Here is a 19,809-nt window from a genome sequence, read left to right on the forward strand (position 1 = left end):
TAGACCATTTTTCACCGTTATTGACGTTACATTATTTTTTTATTAATTGCGTGAGAAAGAAAGAAAGAAAAACACGCGCCCAGAGTGGGGACCGAACCAACGCCTTTCGATTAGATCTCGAATGCTGCCTTACCATTTCGGCTATCTGGGCGACTGTGTTCTCCTTCACTTTCTGTGGTATTTATATTTACTACAACTGTATCTGACGCTATATATATATATATATATATATATATATATATATATATATATATATATATATATATATATATTGTTTCTGGAGGAATTGGATGTCTCGTTCGTATGAGAAATAAGGCCACAGTCTAATTTCACAGTTTACCTTATCGATCGAACGAAGTCTTCTGTGGTGCCTGTTCCCAAATTTACACGCTCACGCTTTGCACTCGCTTCGTAAGAGAGCGTACGGCCACAGGTGCAATTTAGTGTATTCGGCGCAAGGAATTTTTGGCGTCACTGTACGTGCGCACGCGCACAAAAGAGGTGTGCGTGTATTTAATCTATTCACAGCAGCCTACGTGAAGGTGAAATAAACATGTGCTATCAAAACGTCAAGTCACCTGAAAATGCCGAGAATTGAGGTAGGATGTATGTCAATGGTAAACGCGGGCGCAGACTGAGCGCCGCTTAATCATTTGCAACCCACGCAAGAGAGCCAGCGCAGCACTCGAGCTACATTTGCGAATGACGCGTTTTGTATACTGCCGCGAACATGTGCAAGCGCTCTATGCAGTGTTTGCACGACGACAACTCAATCACGCGAATGGAAGAATCGTCTTACCGCAACAAAATAATTTGCAAGGCTCATGTTCGATACTGCCGCACACTTAAACAAACATCGCGCTATGCGTACACGCGCTAGCGGCATCTACCACGCCCGAATATCCCCTTGTAGACAAAAATATAAAAGAAAACAGTCTCACTTAGTGCGTGCTGGCAAAACGTGGCTCTAGAAATCCTAAAAATGCAACCAAACAGTGATTGAGGCGCGAAAACAAGAGCAAACTGCAAGAAAAACTGCAGCGAGCGGACCGAAGCGTTGCGAGGGCGTCTGCTCTGAAGCGGCCAACATAAATAGCGGTACCGCCGCGGAGTTGAAGGGACGCAGGCGCTGTGGATGAGGGGAAAGAAAAAAGAAGAGAGCAGCGGAGAAGAAGGGAGCAGTTGGCGCTAGCTCAGTAGTTTTAGGGGCCTTAATTTGGCCACCGCTCCCGTGTTCGGTTTACTTCGGCGTGGACTTGTACCTCTCCTCCTACCGGTTTCCTCTTCAGTTCTTTTCTTTGCGAAAAGACTGAAAACACTGAAAATAAGGTCTTCCCATGAGACCCTACGACTTACGGTCGATACTCTACAGCCCTCGCAACTTTACTGAACTTGCCTATGCTATGCACTGTTCTTACATTCCCAGACTGGTGTAAATACTCCTTTTTGCCGGCATGAATTTCAACTTTTAAAAACCTGCAGCTCAATATCAGCACGGGTATAGCCTTTTGCTTCTTTTCCTTACAGCGATATGGCCACCTGAGCGCCGGGGTTTAATGCAGCGGCAGCAACTCATCGCTATGCTGTACCCGACGACGGAATTGAGTGGGGAGTTAACACAGCGTCTGGCCCATCGTTTATTTTCTTTACAGGCGTCAAGGTGAGCTTCCCGTCCCGCACTCCGCGCGTGTTCTCGCAGCGCCAGTTTCTTGCTACTTAGTAGTTTGGATCGATCTTGTCTGCAAATAGGTCTTGTGGATGCATTCTCTGAACTTTTGGACAGGTGGATGAATCCACGGACACACAGACAGACCACATTTTCGCGGTTAGACGGCCCATAAAGAGCATCGTCTTTAGTACACACTTTACATCTAAGGTGGCCGCCACGGCCTTGCTCGCGTAGGCAAGAGCTGTTAACTGGGAGTTCAGCCATGCTTATCTGTCATCGCGTATGAATGTCACCATGGCGCCGATGTTGTAGCTTTCTGTGACCCTTTGCAATTCCGCTCCACGCCTTATGTAGCGCAGGCAGGTGTGAGCTAGGATTGGCGTCTTAACATGACGTTGTTTTACTTCTTCATGAGGAATTAAAGCCTCGGATGAACCGCTCCGTGTTTTAACGTGTTTGCAGATATCGTGAAAAGAAACGGCTAAGCCTAGTTTGTATTCAAGGGGCCACAGTTTTAAATACCCACCCAAAAACTTTTTAAAGCGAACCCGTTTTTTGTAGGACCGATGGCGGCCTGTCAAATAACTAATGCGCCAGTTTTGAATGCGCAAACCTTAGACCGATTGGTCGACCGAAAAGCTCACACACGGCGCGTGCGTGAAACCGGGATTCCATTGTGTCAAAACGGCGACTTGAGAATCGCGTAAATAGAGACGGTTCTATACAAGAAAATACGCCCATCGATCATAAAGAAGGAGTACAACAGTTTAGTTTTATATCGTAAACCGCGTATCGGTATACACTTCAATCGTTCGTAGACAATTTACTTAGTGCGCGAGAAATACTCGCATGGATTGATTTTTAGGGCGAAGCCCTTTGGCGGCCGTCTCTGGGCTGAGCCTGTTGTCGGCGTAACCGACGGAACGATGGCCTGGACCGACAAGTGAAAGATAAAGCGACCGATGAAAGAAAGCAAAGGAGGAGAGTGTCGCGAAATCGGGACAGGAGGGCGGTTCGCCGTGACAACGTGAGCCAGCTTTCCCCGAAAGTACGCGGTATGCCGTGCCGTATGGTGTGCCCGAACCAGGCGCTCGATGCCGCGACGCTAGGGCTAAAACGTGAGGGGGGCGTGCGCGTGACTATGATGTGCGTTCGCTTCGCTTAAGACGCAGTTCGCGGTCTCTTTCTGAGACGCACTTCGCGCCGCCTCCGCGGAGGCTAACCATAGCTGCCGTCCAGAGAACCCAAGAGTGAGTGCTGCCTCATCGCACTGCCGCTGAGCCAAATATCGCAGTAGGGAGTATCGTTATCGCCAGTTCTTTTTTTGCAAGTTAACCTCGCCGAGGTTTTGCCTTATTTTTTTTTTATTTGGGTCTCTGAAGGTCCGACGAACGGTTGGACGCGCTTTTAACGGATTATGTGACGCACTTTTTACGCAGTTCTGATATTAGAAAGCTTTTCCACTTCTCTGAACTTCCTTATAGCAAAGGATGGTAGTTATTTTTTCCAATTTTTTTCTTGTGCGTTTTAAATAAAACTGCTCTTTGAAGTTTGCTTAACTTGCCGGTGCAGTAAGCGTGGGCACAAGCTTTCTTTAAGACTTCACATTTCCGTTTAGGCACCGGGGCTCTTCCCATACATGGAACTCTCAGCTTTATGCGTAATGGTTAGCAGAGCAAAGAAAGATGAAGGAAATACTGCCCTTTTTTTCAAGTGCCGGAAGCGTTGGACACCGAAACTAAGTCTGCATTTGTTAGAGTTCCGGACCAAGAGCACGTCTTTACTCATCATTCTCTCATTTTCTTTTCAAGTGACGCAAGCTTTCCACGCTGAAACTGTGTCTGCATTTCTTTGAGTGCCCGACTAAAAGCCCATATTTACTCTACCTACCCTCATTTTTATGAATAACCTAACCTAAGCGGTAGGTAGTGCTTCAACAACTTAAGTGGTGCAGAAGAGTTTGTTTTTGATTTTAGCCACCGAATCCTCGCTTGAGGTAATTTTCCGAACTTTATTCACCGCCTTCAGTATATCCCATTTCCGGAAACGAGGTAAAGGTTCCGAATAAGTGGTGTTCTGCGAATACTTCCGCGAGATTCGCGCATACTGGTCATCAAAATATGGGGGCTTTGCAGAATTTAAACAGTGTTAAAATCTCACGGTAGTTTCTTGCGTTAAGGACTTCGAGAGTAGCAGAATATGACACTTCCGCACGCTGAGTGAAGTACCTAACTAGTGTATAGAATGTCGATGAAAGGAGCAGCAAGGCGGAATCACTTCATTCTTTTCACTGTCCCCAAGTATTTACGTAGACACCCATTTTAATGCCTACCCATTGCAAGTTCTCAGAAACACGCAATCAGCGAAAACTTTGGTTAATGGGAACGAAGAGTCGACTCAAGAAAATCAACCAGTTGCGCAAAAGCTTTACGTACGAGACAAAAGAACCCACCAACGGGAACATTAAAGGACGTACGCGACTGCATCAGATATATTTTTTTCTCTACTACAAGCACCAACTCAGAGACTTTATTGCTTCTCGTTTCGCACCGGGATGGACAAGTACAGCGGTACTATTTTTATGCGGAGTTTCTATTCTACTGGAAAGATTTTGTTTGTTTTAAACGCTGGGCGACATTGTCAGGGAGAAAAAAAACTGCCAGAACAATACAGCTCAGCACAAGGTATTTGGTTCGATGCGTAAAGTAGCCATTTTACTCCCAAATCTGGCCCCACGTTCTCAGCCTGGAGTGATGTTCTATGCAGTTTTTATATTCACATTTCTGCCGGTCTACGCTACTATGTCTGTGTGTCTTACTTTTTTGAGTATATGAGGCAGCACGGAGTGGACTCCCGGATTCCCGGAGCTCTATTAAATGTGTCCGTGTCAGCGAGTGCCCCTAGTTGCCTCGGAATGTTGCCACATCACGACATTCCGCACTGAATTCCACCGTTGTGCCCTTGTGTAATGGTCGACGATTAGTGCAGCTGAGAGCTGTCGTTTGTAAGTAGCCATAAACCGGCATTTCTCCCTTTCATTGATCACTTGAGCAATTGTGAAGCCTACCTTCGTTGGGAGCATAGTCCGGCCCACGAATGGCTCAGCGTTGCAAATTCTTCAACCGCGCAGCATTTTCAAATCTGCTTCCGTTTAGCTACGCTCTCCTCAGGGCGGATGCCGACTCCCTTTCTGACCGCAATTGAAAATTGCCCGCGTATCTGCTCACGTAGCGTAAATGTCGTCGAAAGACGATAATATTCTGCCGCTCCTGCCACGTAAATGCGCCTCTCTTCTTTTTCCGGCCTACCTCTTCTACTCTTCCGCCTTGTTTCACTCCCACGATATACACGAATGAGGTCCACTAAAGTCAAATCAGTTTTACCGCGCTCTACCGCTCGCGTCATCTACTGGAACATTTTCTTACTTTTGAACTCGGAACACAGATACGACATCCTGGCTCGCACTAGCCCTTTTTTTCTATCTTTTGGTCAAACTGTTTTTTCGACGCATATTTTCCTGCTGTCTCAAATATCAAGCAGCCACGCATATTTAATCAAGAGAACATTAATAGTGCCAGTTGTGCATGAATGTTCCGTCTCAGATATGACTAATTCTCTCTTATTGCTTCATGATTTCGACAAGCATGAAGCTTGTTTGTAGATCTAGGGGTTTGGATTGACGTTTTGCCGATATAAACCTCTAGTTTACGGATCCTTTTAACACTTGGCAGGACGAATGAATATAGGGACAGACAGAGAGACAGATAACCTTTCAGACAGACAAGAATTTTGGGGTTTAGGTATCGCAAGAAAGACTATCGCCTTTAAAAGAATCCTCGCGAGAACGCTGGTGTTTTCTGTACTGTCAAAGGTTCCCGGAACTCAAAACATTGAATAATATTGAACAATCGTCCAGCCAGCGACCGATTTCTGTGTTACAAGGCCGATTAAGAAGCCATTCAAAATCCTTGAAACCCCGTGTAAATACATAGGTCACACTGGCAAGCAAGTGTTCAAGTAGTTGTAGTAGTAACTTTATTTCGCCCAAAGTGTGGGGTGATTGTACCACCTAGTTATTCAATCAGTGCTCTGCACAACGGTGCTCCCGTTGCTTTGGGAGCTCGGTGTCCTCAGCCAACTGGGCGAGGGCTTCTTCCACAAGGGGAGCTGGGCTAGACATGGCAGCCTCCCACTCGAAGATGGATGATATGTTGACTAATGAACTCATACTTCTAGCGAACTTTAGCACAGGACGAAGAAAGAAAAGTCGAAACACGTGTTTCGTGTTTTCTTTCTTCGTCCTGTGCTAAAGTTCGCTAGAAGTTTGAGTTCATTAGTCAGCAGAAACCAACTCGCCCGACTCTCCGCTTTGATGATATGTTATCAAGGATGGGATGAGTTCTTATACGTGATGGCGGTATGTCTGGACATGACCAAATGATGTGGCGAAGTAAGGCTTGTTCTACAGAACAAAAGCGACAATAGTCGTTATATTCCGTAGGATATATGATAGGGATGAGATGTGGACTGGGGAATGATAGTGTTTGAAGCTGCGTGAGAAGGACTGCACGCGTACGACTGAGCGATAGATGAGGTGAAGAGAAACCGCCTTGATTCTGGCGGAAATAAGTCACAATTTCAGCCCCAAAAGATATTCGAATAGCTTAAGCCATTTTCTTGATCTGATGATGATGATGAGATTGTGGGGTTTAACTTGCCGACGTTACACAGGGCTTCGGCTTAATTTTGACCACCTGGGGATGTTTACCTGTCCCGAAATCTCGAACACACGGACGTTGTTGATTTTCCCTTCCATCTGTAAAGCGGCCGCCGCGGCCAGGAATTGAAACCATGTCCTTATTTCACGTGTCCTTGTGGTTGTGGTCGACCAAATCGGACCACAAGCAAACGGTGGCCCTCTGGATGCACAATTACGCGGGGACACGACATGTACTCATAACACATTTAGACAATAAGTACATACCACAACACCGTCCAAAAGAACACCCGCTGTACGCATGCTGTTGAAGGAACGAGGTCAAGGCTGCCAATTATAAACTAAGCGCCATATCGGCCCCTGGTCCTGACCGCATTGCTGATTAGATTCTTCGGCAGTCGGACGATGTATCTGTCCCTGACATCACGGCCCTATTTAATAAATGTTTGATTTAGGGTCAAATTCAGAAAAAAGGCGGATGGCCAAGACCATACTCATGCCAAAGCCTGGGAAGTCACCATACATCGATCATTTTTTAACATCGTGCCCAGTGAAAATACTAGAGCATGTTGTTTAGACACAACTAACAGAAAACGCCGAAGAGACTGAGCTGTTCCCCACCCCAAGCTGAGATTTTGTCCTCGCCTATGCACTCAGGACCTTATGTTGCAATTACCGCATCACATCTAGGATCCGGCATATGCACCAAAGCACACAACTAAGGTTATCCTTGGTTTAAATATCTCCGAACCCTTCGACACTGTGCGACAATCTACGATGGCGAAGAAGAACGGCTTTGGATAGCGCACGTACAAATACATTAAATCGCTCCTCACAGTTTGTTCCCCCACAATGTATTTCAGAAGTATTCACTATGATCCAATTAAGCCGGATAGTCAAGGAACCCCCAAGGTTCGGTACTGTCACCGTTACTGCTAACATCGCCATAAGGGACCTTCCCGCCTTCCTCTCGGACATGCCCATTCTACGTCATTCCATCTACGCAGACGACATCAGCCTGTGGATGGCTCGAGGCTACGACGGCCCAATTCAGGCAGCCTTGCAACGGCAACCCATACCGTTGAGCAGTGCGCAGCGGTGTGCGGCCGGGTTGCTCCGAGAAGTCTAAGCATTTCATCTACGAAGCACATCATAAAAGCCCCCCGATATTGAACGTAGCCACATCATCAAGGGCCCGCAATCCCATAGTTCACTCCTTAAAGCTCTTGGGCTTCCACCTAACGGCCATCATACTGATGCCATTAGACAGGTCGAGAAGAAGCTATGTCAGACCACCCGGGTCATCTCCAGGGTTGCGGTAAGACAAAAGGGCGTCAAGGAGTCCAACCTCATTAAGATGTTGCAGGCCTTCGTCATCTCTCGCGTTACATACGCATTGCTTTTTCCTACCCTGCGGAAGGCGAAGGAGGAGAAAGTTAATAGCCTCATCCGTACGGCACACAAGCGAGCGCTCGGCCTCCCCCAACACACATCAACTGCAAACCTACTGCACCTCGGGATATACAATACCCTCTCTGAACTTACAGAGGTACAGCAAATCGCACAGCTAGAGAGATTGTCTCGCAGCTCTGCCGGTCAGTGCATCCTGAGGTGTTTAGTCCTCGTACCACAAACACAACACCATACTCGGGGACAACTTTCTGTGGCAATGCACTCAAGGCTACAGAGCCGAACCATGCTGTTTCTGTGCGCAGCTATAATTAGTTCAACAAACATAATTTGCTGGATGTAAGCTAAGCAATTCAAAATTATATATTTCTTATTCTTTAATGTTTATTGATAATGCCACTAAATTATTACCCACAATGTGTGAAACCAAGAGCATTATTTTTATATTTTCGGGTTTTTCTTGCTTACAGGGTTCACCACTGGCGTCGAGTAGGTTACACTACCCCCCGCTTTAGAAAGTTTTTTGAAGCGAAGCGACACAAACTTTCGGAAAAAAATTGTATCAGGAGAGCAAGTCGCTAGAACACAAGAGACCATACCAAATCTAAGTCCTACAACAAAAGTGGGATGATACCAAGCAAAGTTGACAACGAACAAGTGGAAGAACAAGGTCAATCCACAGAACGCGGGTATGCGCCATAGAGGAAGAAGAGCGTGGATGCAGAAGAGGAAGGCGTTAGAACAAGGAACGCAAGACCGGCTGGATTCTTCCATTAAATTTTTATCTTTATAAATCTGGTCTGGCTCCATCTCCCCAATGCCCTTTCTGCGACGAACTGGAAAATATAGAACATTTTCTGTTTAATTGCCGCAGGTTTTCCCCAATGCGACGCAAGCATCTGGAGTCAACCTTTAGGCGCATCCACCTTCCGCTATCTACTTCCGAGGTTCTGTCACTAGGCGCTTCCGCCCTAGGAGTCTGCCACAGGGATGTTTTGTCCGCTCTTCACCCTTATGTTGCGGCGACAGGCCAGTTTTCCTGCTAGCCAGGTAAGCGTTCACATTTATTTAATTTTTCTTCCTTACTCTACTTTCATATTATATATATATATATATATATATATATATATATATATATATATATATATAGAAAATAAGGGTTGGCAGTCTCAAGAAAACCTCGGAAAGCAAAGGGGAGGTTGGTGTGGGTCACAGAAAGAGATGAAGAATTTTTTTAGTCGAAAAAAAAGTGGTGAAAAAATGCCCGCTGGGTGGGATCTGAACCCACGACCTCCAGAATACCGGTCTGGTGCGATAACCACTACGCTACCCGCGGGGCTGTTTCCCCAGCACTTTCTCGGGTATTTATGTTAACGTATTTTGGTTTCCTGCACTTGGGGGTGGTAGCCAGCGCCACTCGGACTACTCGGGGTATTCTGGAGGTCGTGGGTTCGGATCCCACCCGGCGGGCATTTTTTCACCACTTTCCTTTCCACTCAAAAAATTCTTCATCTCGTTCTATGACCCACCCCAACCTCCCCTTTGCTTTCCGAGGTTTTCTTGACTGCCAACCTTTATTTTCTGTCTTATTTTCGCGGAGTCCCTCATGTCCCATTTTCTGATTCGCTATATATATATATATACAGTAAAAATTGTTACGTATTTCCTTTTCTAAAATTTGAGATTTAAAATAAATTAGGTTACATTCTGATTAAGTACAAATCTTCTTGGCCAAGCCCCCGCGTGGGTATGTGTCATGACTTGAGGCAACCAACCAACCAACCAAGTTCGCGTGCCCTCATAAAGGCGACATTCACCCGAGGGCGACGACCATGCAGCAGCGCTGGGACGTCGCCAGCTCTGCCGGCACAGCGAGGCCTGCGCCGTAGGGCCGGACACTCGTCTATCTCCAGGCACACGATCTTCGCGCCCGGTTGCCTGGGCATCGTTCCCTCCTACGGGGCCACCACGTTATCGCGCGCACCACCTGCTCTTCCCACAGATCGAGGCACCCGTGCCTTGCGCCGGGGAGCCTCAACTCGCACCGAGTCATCGGAGTCACCACTGTCCACGGTGGCCTACCGCTTCTGCCAGTCAAGGCAGCGGCGCCCAAGAGACCCGAATGGTACGGTACGCCCACCGTGTACTCCAGAACGTGAAGCCGTCGGCCGGGTTTACTTTCCTACAATGGATGCGCCTTACGACGTACCTGAATAACTGTGAGTTCGTTCTTCTTTTCCCCTAATAGTGACATTTAGCGTGTCCTAGAACTATTGTTCTTAGTACCAGGATGTATAAATTCGCTGATTTTTGTAGTGTGTGTGTTTATTGTCACCTCCTTGGTGTGTTCTCCGTGTGTTCAGTTTCTTGAGACTTTTAATAAAAGTGTCTAGTTTCGTTCGCGACCCGTATTGCATCTCGTTCTTTGCTTGTCACGTGTGCGTCGTCTCATAGTTTATAACTCCCGAACCTTGACATCATCACACTCCCCATTTCCCTCCTTGCAACGTTACTACTTCACAAATTCAATGTCGCATCCCTGGAATTGGCTACAAGACAACGCCCCATACTGAAATACTACATATCTTGCTAGAATACACGTAGAAAATGCATTCGGCTTGAGCTCACATATTTACGGATAGATGGTCATCCCCGGAACGCTCTTCATCTGGAATGTAGTACGTGCCACTCACGGGTGAAATGTTTTCGTTTCGTTTGGAGCGACCAACGTCATATACAGCGGCTGAGCTCGAGGGCCTTAAACAAGCAATTGTTTACGTCCTACCCACGAAGCCGTGGCAGCGGAGCATCTTTAAAGACTTCAAGGCAGATCTAAGTTTTGTCAAGGAGGAGCAGGACGTCCTCCCACCATACCGCAGCCTCCGATGTCTCCTGCCTTCACCACCTTGCTTGCATTGCTGGACACAGTATTGAATGGCAATGGATACCTGGCCACTGTGGTATTATTGGAAATCAAAAAGCCCATGAAGTGGCCCGTATGGGCCTTAACCACAGGAAATGTTGTCAAATGGTTTTTACAAAAACAGAGGCTTCTACCATGGCGCGTCGTTTTCCAGTAACTGAAAGAAATCGGCTATGGTGCAACGAACCCAATAACGAAGTCTTTTTGCACGTGATTGTCCCTGAATTGAAATCAAGACTTCCAGGACAGCTCCCTCGTAGGCTAGTGACATTATTTCATCGTCTACGACTAAACTCGGCTTACACCAACAGTTATCTGTTTCGCCTCGGACTGACAACCAAGCGGTACTGCGATAACTGTTATTCTGTAGAAACTGTTGAACATATGTTAATTAGAATGTGTGGCCTACTTGGCACCCAGATCTCGTTTTGTTTAAGATATTGAACGCCCAGATCAAGGGCCCGGTAACCTTGAAGACTCTTCTAGGGTCATGGACTTGCCAGTAAAAGCAGCGTCAGGTTCTACAAAGTTTGTTTTCTTATTTGGAGGACATTGGTCACATTTCAAAATTGTGAATTCTGTGACACAATCTACAAAATAGTCCGTCAAGCACGTGAAGCAACGCCAGGGTTTTTTTCTTTCTGCCCACCTCTTTCTAGGGCCTGTTTTCCCTACATCCCCGATCCCTAGCAGAGAAGCATGTAGGCGATTGCAAACGCCGGCAAAACTGCTTGCTTTTCCAATAAAGAGCCTTCTCCCGGTCTCTCGGAGAGGATCGAACTAAAAAATAAATGTTATGCCTCGGTAAGTACGGCCCCGCCACTGTAAGAAAGATGCTGCAGGTCGACACGATACCACCGCCTTCTGCGACCGTGCATACTCGAAGCAAAGGCACCCATAAAACTTTCCGAAAATACATACTTGTAGAAAACGTTGCAGGTGACATCTACGTTTGGTTTTAAAATGTAAGTCACGAGAGTATTACTTAAACTCCAAGGGAGCATTTTCTAACGCAGTTGCTCTATTTACGATCTATGCTTCCCGAGAACTGAAGGTCCACGATAATATGGCAGCTAAGGTTTTTAATCGCCGTAGCCCAAGAGAGATAATGGCCCGCTGCGCTTCTGTGCTTATTGTGGCTTATGTCTGTGGCTTCCCTATTACTGTGAGCGTGAGCGCATGCGGCTGCGGGAGAATGTTTCCGCGTTTCAAAGCGTTTTCTTGTGTGGTGTCTAACCCGGACTAAAAATTTTTGCTTTTTGCGAGAGAGAGAGAGAGAACAACTTTATTAAGCTTCCTGCAGTAACCCCTACCCCACCCTCTTGGGATGGAGTCTTGGGTCGACGAGGCCGGACGTCTTCTTAGCGGCGAGAGTCGCTCCCGGTGGTCTTCGGCGTACTCGGGTTCCCCCTTTCTGCCTCCGGCCCGTCCGGTCGCTGCCTCTCGACCGCCGCTAGAATCTGCTGGACGGCCTGGCGTTGCACGCCGTAGTCGTTTGATCTCTTCGCCTCCTCTATGTGGGGCGGGAGAACGTCGGCATTGTTGGCATTGTTCGCGCTTATGCAGTCTTTTAGGATGTGGGCCAGCGTGGCCCGCTCCTTCCCGCACAGTCTGCACACATCAGTCACGTAAACCTCCGGCCACAGGTGCTTGGCTAGCACTGGGGTAATCACTGAGTTTGTCTGCAGTTGACGGAGCACAACCGCCTCTTCCCTAGTCAGTCCGGGGTGAGGCAGGGCCATCGTTCGTCTTCCTAGTCTATACCATGAGATCACCTCGCTGTAACTGGTCATGGTGTCCTTGTCGGGGCGATCCACTTCGTCGGCGACCGCCGTTCCCGTGACACGGCCGGCTAATCCTCGCGCCACGGCGTTGGCCGTCTCGTTGTGGTTGGCGAGCCCCAGCGAGCTCGCCACCCCTTCGCCCGCATGTGCGGGGAACCACTTAATTACCACACCATCGTTGTCGCTGTTGGTTTCGGCCTTGCGTAGAATACGCGCGGCCGCACAGCTCACCCGGTTCTTCGCAAAATTGCGCACTGCCGTTCGCGAATCACACAGCACCGCCTTTGTTCTTGGGTCCGCGATGGCGAGTGCCACCGCCACTTCCTCGGCTTGGTTCGGCGACTTGGTCTTCACACTTGCCGCAAGCCTGGTCTCGCCGGTCTTGGCTTCGACCACGCTGACGCTGAAGACGCCGTTGATGTTTTTGTAGCTGGCCGCGTCCACGAATACCGCCCCTTCGTCGTTTGAGTGAAGTGCTATCAGCGCTTTAGCCCGTGCTTGTCTTCTTTCCTTGTTGAACGTTGGGTTCATGTTCCGTGGGATCGGGCTTACGACGATGCGTTTGCTCGTCTCCCACGGTATCTGCTCCCCCGTCTGCAGATCTTCTCTGACGCTGACGCCTAGTTGTCGTAGTATTTCTCTGCCAGTCTTGGTTTCCGATAGTCTTGTGAACTGCGCCGTCTGCTGGGCTTCCGCTATTTCCTCCAGGCTGTTGTGGAGTCCGAGGGCTTCGAGCTTCTGCGTGCTCGTGCCTCCTAGGAGCCCCAACGCCGACTTGTATGCCTTGCGCAGCATCGCGTCGACTTTCTTCCGCTCGCACTGCCGCCAATTGTGAAAGGCGGCGACGTATGCGACGTGGCTGACCACGAAGGATTGAACGAGTCTTACGAGTCGTTCCTCTTTCATCCCACCTCTTCTGCTCGACACTCTTCTTATGAGTCGCATCGCCGCGCCGGTCTTGGCGTCGAGTTTGGAGACCGTCTCTCCGTTGACTCTGCTGCGTTCGATGAGCATTCCTAGGACTCTGATCCTGCTTACTTGGGGAATGGTGTGTCCCCCCTGTGTTCTTACTGTTATATTGTCGCCGTCTCTGGTGGGCTGCTTGTTGCGCCTCGCTCCCTTGGGCGGGATCACTAGGAGTTCCGACTTTGCGGGGGAGCATACCAGTCCCGAGCCCCTCAGCTGGTCTTCTACTGCTTCCAGTGCTTCTTGTAGTTTGCTCTCGATGTGGCCGTCGCTTCCGCCGGTGACCCATAGCGTTACGTCGTCGGCGTAGACTGTATGTCGTACACCTTCGACGCTCTGCAGTCGGTTGGCGACCCCGATCATTACTAGGTTAAAGAGCAGCGGTGAGATTACCGCTCCCTGCGGCGTTCCCTCGCTGCCTAGTGTCTTCTCTGGTAGTTGTAGGTCTCCCGCGCAGATTCGGGTAGTGCGGTCGGTAAGGAAGTCTCTGATGTAGTTGTACGATCTTTTTCCCAAATTCAGGCGCGATACCTGGGCAAGGATCGCCGAGTGCCGAACTTTATCGAAGGCACTCTGCAGGTCCAAGCCCAGTATTGCTCTGTTGTCGTTGGTGTTTATGTCGTAGTCTACGATCTCTCTCTTGAGCTGTAGCATAGCGTCTTGGGTCCCTAGCTTACTCCGAAACCCGATGAGGGAGTCCGGGTATAGTTCTGCTTCTTCGAGGTAGTGTTGCCACCTGTTCATGAGTACGTGTTCGAGCAGTTTGCCTACACACGACGTCAGCGATATCGGTCTTAGGTTCTCGACGCCGGGTGGTTTGCCCGGCTTCGGTATTAGAATCGTTTTGGCTTCCTTCCATCGGCGCGGTAGCTTTCCGGCCCTCCAACATTTGTTGAAGTACTCCGTCAGTGCCGCGACCGTTGCGTCGTTGAGGTTTCGTAGTGCCTTGTTGCTTACTCGGTCGGGTCCCGCCGCCGATCTTCTATTGAGGTCTTGCATGACGTTTCGTACCTCCCATTCTTCAATGTCCCGGTCTATTTCGGCGTTTTCCGTTCCCTGATATTCTGGGTGTTTTTCTTTCGGGGAAACCGGGAGGTATTTGGCGTCGAGTTTTCTCTTCACCTCGTCCTCCCCGTCCTTCGCGATCGCCTTGTGGATGATTTTGCTGAGTTTATGCTGCTGTTCGCCCTTGGTTTGGGTTTCGTCCAAGAGGTGTCGGAGCAGTCTCCACGTTCTACCCATGTGGAGTTGTCCGTCCGCCTCCCTGCATGTCTGTTCCCACTGTTGTTTGCCGAGCTCCCTGCTGTGTTTTTCTATCTCTCTGTTAATTTCGGCGATCTTTTTTCTGAGCTTTCTGTTCGTACGTTGTTGGTTCCATTTTCTTTTTAAGGCTTCCTTTGCTTCGATGAGGTGGGCCAGTCGGCTATCCATCGTGTGTACGTTTCCGTCTGTCTCTATCTCAATCGTTGCTTCCTCGGTTGCTTCCACGATCGCTTTTGCCCACGTGTCTATGTCCTCTATTTTCTCGTGCTGAGTTGGGAGGTGGCGGCGAAACTCTTCCCCGTTCGTGTATTTGTGTTTTTTTTTTCTCTTGGCTTGTGTCGTTTCCGAGTGGGACTCGTATCTCTATGATCATGTGGTCGCTACCGAGATCGGTCTTGGTGTTCTTCCATGTCGCGTCCCCTCTGCCTTCGATCCTTACGAACGTCAGGTCCGGGGTGGTGTCTCTGGCGACCGATGTGCCCGTTCTCGTTGGGGTCTCAGGGTTCGTGATCATTATTAACCCTGCGTCTGTCGCGTCTTGCATTAAGTCTCTTCCTTTTTCGGTGGTCTTGTCGTAGCCCCAATCGTAGTGTGGTGCATTAAAGTCGCCCCCGATTACTACCGTTCCTTTTTTTATCGTTCTTAGCGCTTTCTGCATGAGCGTGCGAAACTTCTGTTTCCTGTGCCTCGGACTGCTGTACACGTTTACGGCGAGTGTGCTTATCTTCGTCCTCCTCCCAATGATCACCTCCACCGCGCAGCTGTCGGTCCAGTTGCCGGTGTTCAGCTCGTGCTCGACGAAGACGATGCCCTTACGGACGAACGTGCAGACCCCGCCGATAGGCCTGTGTGCTCCCCTGTTGTTTTCGCTCAGTGTCTTTGCAGCTTTGGCGTGTGCTCTGTACCCTGGTAGTTTTGGTGTTTCTATGCAGTGCGTTTCTTGAAGCATGAAGATGTCTGGTTTCCTGTCTATCCCTTCTAGGTGTTGTATTATCGTTGCCCTTTTACTTTGGTAACCATTACAGTTCCATTGCCAGATTAGGAGGTCCCTGTCCGGCTTCTGGTCTTTTACTGTCTTTCGGTCTGGCTTGGTCCTTGTACTTGGTGTTGTTGGGTCCATAATTGTTGCAATTTAGTGTTGATCTGGGTCTCCACGTTTTGCATGAACGCTTGCGTTTGGGATTCCATGCTCTGCATGAATGTTTGCAATTGGGTTTGCATCTGCCTCATTCCGCTCTGCAGATCCTGCAGCGTTTTCTCCATCTTGCTAAACTTATCCTTCGTCGTTTTTGCTAGCTGTTCGCGCTCCCCGTCCATGCGGTCGAAACGTGCCATGAGTCTTCTTTCCTTGGTGTTTTCGATGATCCTTTTCTTGTTGCTGGGTTCCGTGGGGTGTTCTTCGTCGCTCTCGATGTTGCTCTTCGTGGCTTCTTCTTCGGTGACGGCTGTTTCCTCCTTCCTCGTCGGTGCTGGTATCTCTGGGGCGGCTTGCTCCTGTTTTTGCGTTTGGGTCTGAGCCATCGGTTGGATGTTGGACCTCAGTGCCTCAATTAGCTTGTCGATCTTATCGTCTATCATTTTGAGCATCCGTTCGCTGCTTTCCCTGATCATGTCGTAGACTTCCTTTCTCGTGGGCTTTTCTTCGCTTCGTTGTTGTTGCTGTTTGCCCCTAGGCACTTCCTCTGCTTTGGCTCCCTTCACTGCGCCCGACCACGTCAGCTTTCCTTCGCGCTGCGGCGGTGGCGGGGGCTCCTGTCGGCTAGCATTTCTTCCACAGCTGGTACTGCGCCGTCTACTCTAGCTTCTCTCCTTGCTTGCCTGCAGGTGCGGGAAGTCTGACGCCTTTGGTGGCTTTGTCTTCTGCAGCTGTTGTTGTTCTAACCCTGTCCTTCGCTCCCATCGCCGCTTCGTAACTACGAAGGGCACCTTGAACTTGTTTTTGCACACCCTGTCTCCCGTCGGGTGCGCACCCCCGCATAATTTGCATCGGGGCTTACACACTCCTTCGTGTTCCGCGTTAGGGTTAGCTATTCCACAAGCGAAACATACTCTGGCCTCCGGGGTCGGGCAAACATCAATTCGATGTCCAACTTTGCCGCAGCATCGGCATACTTCGTGGTGTTTTCTGTAGAGTCCGCATTTTATCAACGCCGCTCTATATTTCACGTATCTGGGTACCCTATGTCCTTCGAAGAGGACGATGACTGCCGTAGAGTTTCCGATTCTGTGCGCTTCAAGCGCTAGCGGATTGTACTTCGTCACAATTGCTTCGTTAATGTCCTCTGGTGTTTCGTCGATCGCAATGCCTCTAATTACTCCTTTGACCGTCCCTTCGGGAGCGGTTCGGTATGCATAGACTTCGTAGTCCATGTTTCCGAATTCTATGGTCTTGACTCTGGCGTACACTTCGGCTCTTTCCTCGCTTGGGGTGCTAACTACTAGAATGTTCTGCGCCGCGTTGACGCACACCGTATCTTCCCCTTCGTGTTCCCTCACCGTACCTGCGGCCGCCATGATCGCGCCCGTGACAACCGAGGTCTCGATCTTGGCCATGTTTAGGCCTCCCCTCCGTCTAATTACAATCTTGTGGTCTTCCCTGGGTATCGTTGCCGGCATACGGGCAGCTCTCTTAATGTTTTCCGTAACGCGCTTGGTGAAGTTAGCCCGCTCTTTAGGTCTCGATTGTCGTTCCGAGGCGAGAGTTGGTCGCTCACCTTGCTGGTCCTTGGTTTTACGCATTCTTCTGCTCGCCGCGATCCATCCGCTCGACTCGCCGGGCGTCGCGTCGCGGCCTCCTACTTGAACGCACGTTCTTCCTTCGAAGTTGCCGACGGTAGTAGCCGGCATAATCTCGGGTTCCTTGGCCTCGCACACCTCCATCGCCGGAAATGACGCCATCACACCTCCATTGCCGGAAATGACGCCATCTTGGTCGTACGCGTCGTTAGGCCTGGCTCCGGGGAGAGTGCCCCCGGGGGCCGTACTCGTGAGCTAGGCCTAAGGCTTAGCTCGGCGTGCACATGGCGAACTTTCAAAGTCCAGAAAACGGTGAAAGTTCACGTACCACTTGGTCGATGGTAGTATCGGCCGGTTCCCCGTACCGTACCGCTCACTTTGGTACCAAATAAACTTTCGTAGCTGGCAATTACGCTGCATTAATCGTCACAATTGCAGGAGCTGCAACGAGACACGTCCGCTCCCTCCGGCGATCGCAGCGCCACCCCGCTTTTTGCGAGGAGAGAGATAGAGCGAGAGCGAGTGAAGGGCTTTGTTACGGATGAAATTGTTGTGTTTTAGCAAACTGTCCAATGAGATGGTAGGGAGCACAAGGGTAGAACCTGAAGTCTGCGGCGCCAGATGCAGCCGCCCCGTCCCTTACCCCGTCATTAGCTTGCGCTGATGTTGAGGTAAGGAGCGGTCAAAGTAGCCTCATAACTCGATAGAAGTGGAATATCTAATGTATAAGTTGTTCCCCCCGTTTGCCCGAATTTAGCACAGTTTCGCGTCAGTGCCCGATGTTCCCACCGAACGTCTTCCCACCGATGTTCCCACCGAACGTTCTCCCTGCTTCATTTGAAAGAGTAGCTTTCCCGCTTTCCCGACAGTCTCGTACGTTTGCGCGCCGCACAGCGTGAGAAGGTGTGCGCGTTTCTTCACTGCGTCCCTGACGTCGTTAGCTTCAAAATAGAACTGTAAACGCCTGTACCATTCAGTCCATGACGCAACGTTGCCGCCGTATTCTTCAATGCGGCCGGCGTAGTCCGTCGTACGCGCTGCCGTTCTCACTTCTTGAGTAGTTCCGGCCGCTGTGGGTGCTCCGCCTCGTCACCAATGTTAGTTGCCGGAGTTCGGTAGTCCGAGTTGAGAATGCAAGACTCGTGGACGCACTGATAAAACACAAAGGAAGGTACTTTATTAAGAACTAGCCGGAAGGTGACCGGCGTCGTGCCTGCTTGGGCGCTTGGGCACGCACTGCCGCTTTGGGCCCGCGCAATCTAAGTCACGTGTGTCACTGTTGAAGTGGGCCCATCAGGTGGCGATAGTTGTCCGCTCGGGCTTGACGGAGCGCAGTACATGAGAAAAACCACATCGTTAAACTTATTTACAATGCCATTAGGGCCACATATGCAAAAAAAATTAAAATAACAAAATGCTGTGTTCGTGGCCACTCCGGCATCTCAGGGGATGAACGCAATGACGCTGCTGCCCTCGAGGACACAGTAGACAACACGTAAGTATCGTACACTGACCTCTAGCCACACATTAGACAGCAGATTCGTAAAACGATGGAAAGCATGCTGGAGTAAGCAGACTTGGGGCGATATCACATTGACACGCGGCACAGGTACACAGAGGTCACCCTAGCCAGCTTACGGATAGGTAACATCTGCAACACACTGAATATCTGCTGACATCTTCAAGACCCCTGCGGTCACGTGCGGAGAGGGCCTTTCCATAATCAACTTAATCTTCCGTAATCCTCAATTACCGCCCTATATCTTCACTCCCTGTTTTTTCTAAAGGTCTCGAGAAAGTAATTCTAACACGCCTAATCAATTTCGCAAATAAACATCAAATTATAACTCCTTTTCAACATGGATTTATGAAAAATCATTCAACCGAAACAGCTTTGTGTGCCCAAAAAGAATTCATTCTTCGCAACTTTGAAAATAAAAACGTAGTACTTGCCCTGTTTGTCGACTTCAGAAAAGCATTTGACTGTATCAACCACAAATTTCTTCTAGCCAAAATGAACATCGACGGGGTAATAGGTCAAGCATTGGATCTTATACAGTCTTACTAGTCTCATCGCTGCCAATATGTTGACATTAACGGAAGTACTTCAGAGCTTTTACAATTTTGTTACGGCGTGCCCCAGGGCAGCATATTGGGACCGTTTTTGTTCATCCTATATATAGACGATATTATTAACATTAGCTCACATGCGTTTTTTACCATTTATGCATCGATACGATGATATGTCTCAGTGGTATAGACCCAAACGAAATAATTGATCAGGTGAATCAAACACTCTCTGAACTCGCAAACTGGTCAAACCAGAATGCGTTGCAAATAA

At 49.2% G+C, this 19,809-nt stretch overlaps 1 protein-coding gene across 1 annotated transcript; it reads right to left on the bottom strand.

Annotated features, from left to right (window-relative positions):
* Positions 1 to 12,059: 12,059 nt before the first annotated feature.
* LOC144151490 (uncharacterized) lies at positions 12,060 to 17,164 on the bottom strand. Its single transcript, XM_077682558.1, has one exon. The coding sequence runs from the start codon at positions 14,898 to 14,900 to the stop codon at positions 12,081 to 12,083; it is 2,820 nt and encodes a 939-aa protein (XP_077538684.1). The 5' UTR covers positions 14,901 to 17,164; the 3' UTR covers positions 12,060 to 12,080.
* Between the last annotated feature and the right edge of the window lie 2,645 nt (positions 17,165 to 19,809).

This window comes from Haemaphysalis longicornis, unplaced genomic scaffold, assembly GCF_048455015.1.
Source record: "Haemaphysalis longicornis isolate Haplotype H1 unplaced genomic scaffold, Haemaphysalis longicornis Haplotype H1 scaffold_9, whole genome shotgun sequence".
In the NCBI taxonomy this organism is placed as follows: Eukaryota; Metazoa; Arthropoda; class Arachnida; order Ixodida; family Ixodidae; genus Haemaphysalis; species Haemaphysalis longicornis.

Excerpts from the sequence above, each read along its gene's own strand:
- LOC144151490 (XM_077682558.1), bottom strand. The coding sequence starts at position 14,900 with ATGGATAGCCGACTGGCCCACCTCATCGAAGCAAAGGAAGCCTTAAAA.